This window comes from Lepidothrix coronata, unplaced genomic scaffold, assembly GCF_001604755.1.
Source record: "Lepidothrix coronata isolate B3197 unplaced genomic scaffold, Lepidothrix_coronata-1.0 Scaffold524, whole genome shotgun sequence".
NCBI lineage: Eukaryota > Metazoa > Chordata > Aves > Passeriformes > Pipridae > Lepidothrix > Lepidothrix coronata.
In genome coordinates, this window is record NW_016690704.1 from 29,359 (window position 1) to 31,423 (window position 2,065).

The window sequence follows — 2,065 nt, forward strand, 5'->3', positions numbered from 1 at the left end:
AGCCCCTGGATCCAGCCTGTCCAGGTCCCTCTGCAGAGCCCTCCTGCCTTCCAGCAGATCCACCCCCCAGCTCGGTGTCACCTGCACGTTTGCTGATGGTTCACTCGATCCCCTCACCCCGACCATCAATAGAGACATTGAACAGGACTGGGCCCAACTGGGGACACCCCCAGTGCCCAGATCCCCCCTGGATGCAGCTCCATCCCCCTGGGGACACCCCCAGTGCCCAGATCCCCCCTGGATGCAGCTCCATCCCCCTGGGGACACCCCCAGTGCCCAGATCCCCCCTGGATGCAGCTCCATCCCTCAGCACTCCCTGGCCCTCCAGCCAGTTCTTGACCCAGCAATGTGGTTCAATGTTGGGAAATCCTTAATTCCAACTCCCTTCATGCCAGTGAAGTTGACTGAACCCGATTTTACTCTAATAGAGGTGTCTGTAAAGTGATAAATAATCAACCCTGCGGTGCCAGAGTAGAATGAGAGAATCCCAGAGTGGTTTGGGTTGGAAGGGACCTTAAAGCTCATCCAGTTCCACCCCCTGCCCAGAGCAGGGACACCTTCCACCAGAACAAGTTTCTTCTTGAAACCCTAATTCTTAGACCAGAGTTTGTTCCTAAGGGGATAAGTCTGAGAGCAGGTTGCTGATGGAAGGGGGAGCTCCCAAATCTGGCAGAGTTGTGCTGATGAGGTGTTTGGTTTCTCTTTTGTCTGTCCTTTCAGCCACCCAAAGCCAGAAGGTTTGGCAGCTGCTAAAAAGCTGTGTGAGAACCTCTTGCAAACGGTGAGTAGCTCTTACAAACACGAGCTGTCAGAGCCTGGTGGAGCTTTGGGGGGTGATTTTTTAATGCTCTTTTTGATGCCTGTGTGTCTGACTTGCTCGTGGGTTTTCCCTTCCAAGAGCTGCTGCCTTAATTCTTGTACAGACAGTGAACATTTCTCAGGATGGAGCTGTAGTAGTGGAATTTCAGGGGGGGAAAAAAGCTTCCCATGTTGTCCAGAGCTGCACTGTCTGCTTCAGGAAAGAGGAAGCAACTGGTGTAACCAAAAAAAAATCCTGGAAAATCTCTCACAAAATGAGTTTCTCTCTCAAGCTTTTCTCACGTGAATGCAAATGGAGTAAAACCCCGGGGGTTTCTGTTAATATTCTGTTAATGTTGATAATTGAGTGTAGGCTACAGAGTTTCCTTTGACAAAAATACATGGAAGCTTTTGGGTTCTCAGAGTATCTCGTCTCTGCTGTAGCAATTTATTTGCCCTTCTCTTTTTTTTCACTTCTCTTAACCTGGGAAAGGTTATCCCATATTTTACAGGGATCTACCCCAGAGGGGCCAGCAGGGGCTGTTCCCTGGGGTGTTGGTGGTGGGTGTTGATGTTTGGGTTACTGCTGTCCTTGTGCCTGGCGTGTTCTGTGATCAGCAGGACACACTCCCAGGTTTGGGGGGGTTCATTTGGGAATAGATGTTTCTTGTGTGAGCTCTGGGAATCCTTTGCAGGTTCACGCCGAGTACTCCCGCTTTGTGAACCAGATAACCACTGCAGTCCCCCTGGCAGGTAACTCCCAGCCCAGCTTTCAGAGCCCAGCCCCTTTTCCATTTGCTGTTTGTTGCCGTGGAATTTTGGTGCTGAAAAAAATCTCCAGGGCAGTTAATTGGGGGTGAGATAAGAAAGGGTTTATTTTGCCAAGGCTAAGATGTTACAAGGCCGTGCCTGAGAGGTTACATTTTTATAACACCATCCCTCCAATCCCTGATGTGTCCACCCTGTGGCCTTTACTCTGGTCTGCCCTGGGTCCACCCCCTGAAAATGGGTCTGGGGTGCACTTTGGGACCCCCTGTTCATCCCACCTTCCTCTCCCTCAGCGCACAAAGGGTTCATAGTAACCCAGTTTTTGGCCGTGTTCTGTGGTTTAGGCCCTGATATGCTGTTCTGCCAACGATCTAGGCCTTGCCTTGACAACAGACTAAACATTTCTATTGGATTGGGGAGTAGGATTGATATGGGGAGCACAGAATGGGGTAAGAGGGTTAAGGAATGTGTAAACAAGGGTGCTACAGGGAAAGGGACA

General features: G+C 50.6%; 1 protein-coding gene across 1 annotated transcript in view; it reads left to right on the forward strand.

Moving 5' to 3' along the window:
- KIAA0907 (KIAA0907 ortholog) overlaps nt 1–2,065 on the forward strand; it is a 21,345-nt gene that overhangs the window by 8,915 nt on the left and 10,365 nt on the right. The window contains exons 6-8 of the mRNA XM_017839874.1: nt 396–436; nt 638–781; nt 1,494–1,598. Coding sequence (XP_017695363.1) covers nt 396–436; nt 638–781; nt 1,494–1,598 — 290 coding nt within the window. The remainder of the gene's footprint in view (nt 1–395; nt 437–637; nt 782–1,493; nt 1,599–2,065) is intronic.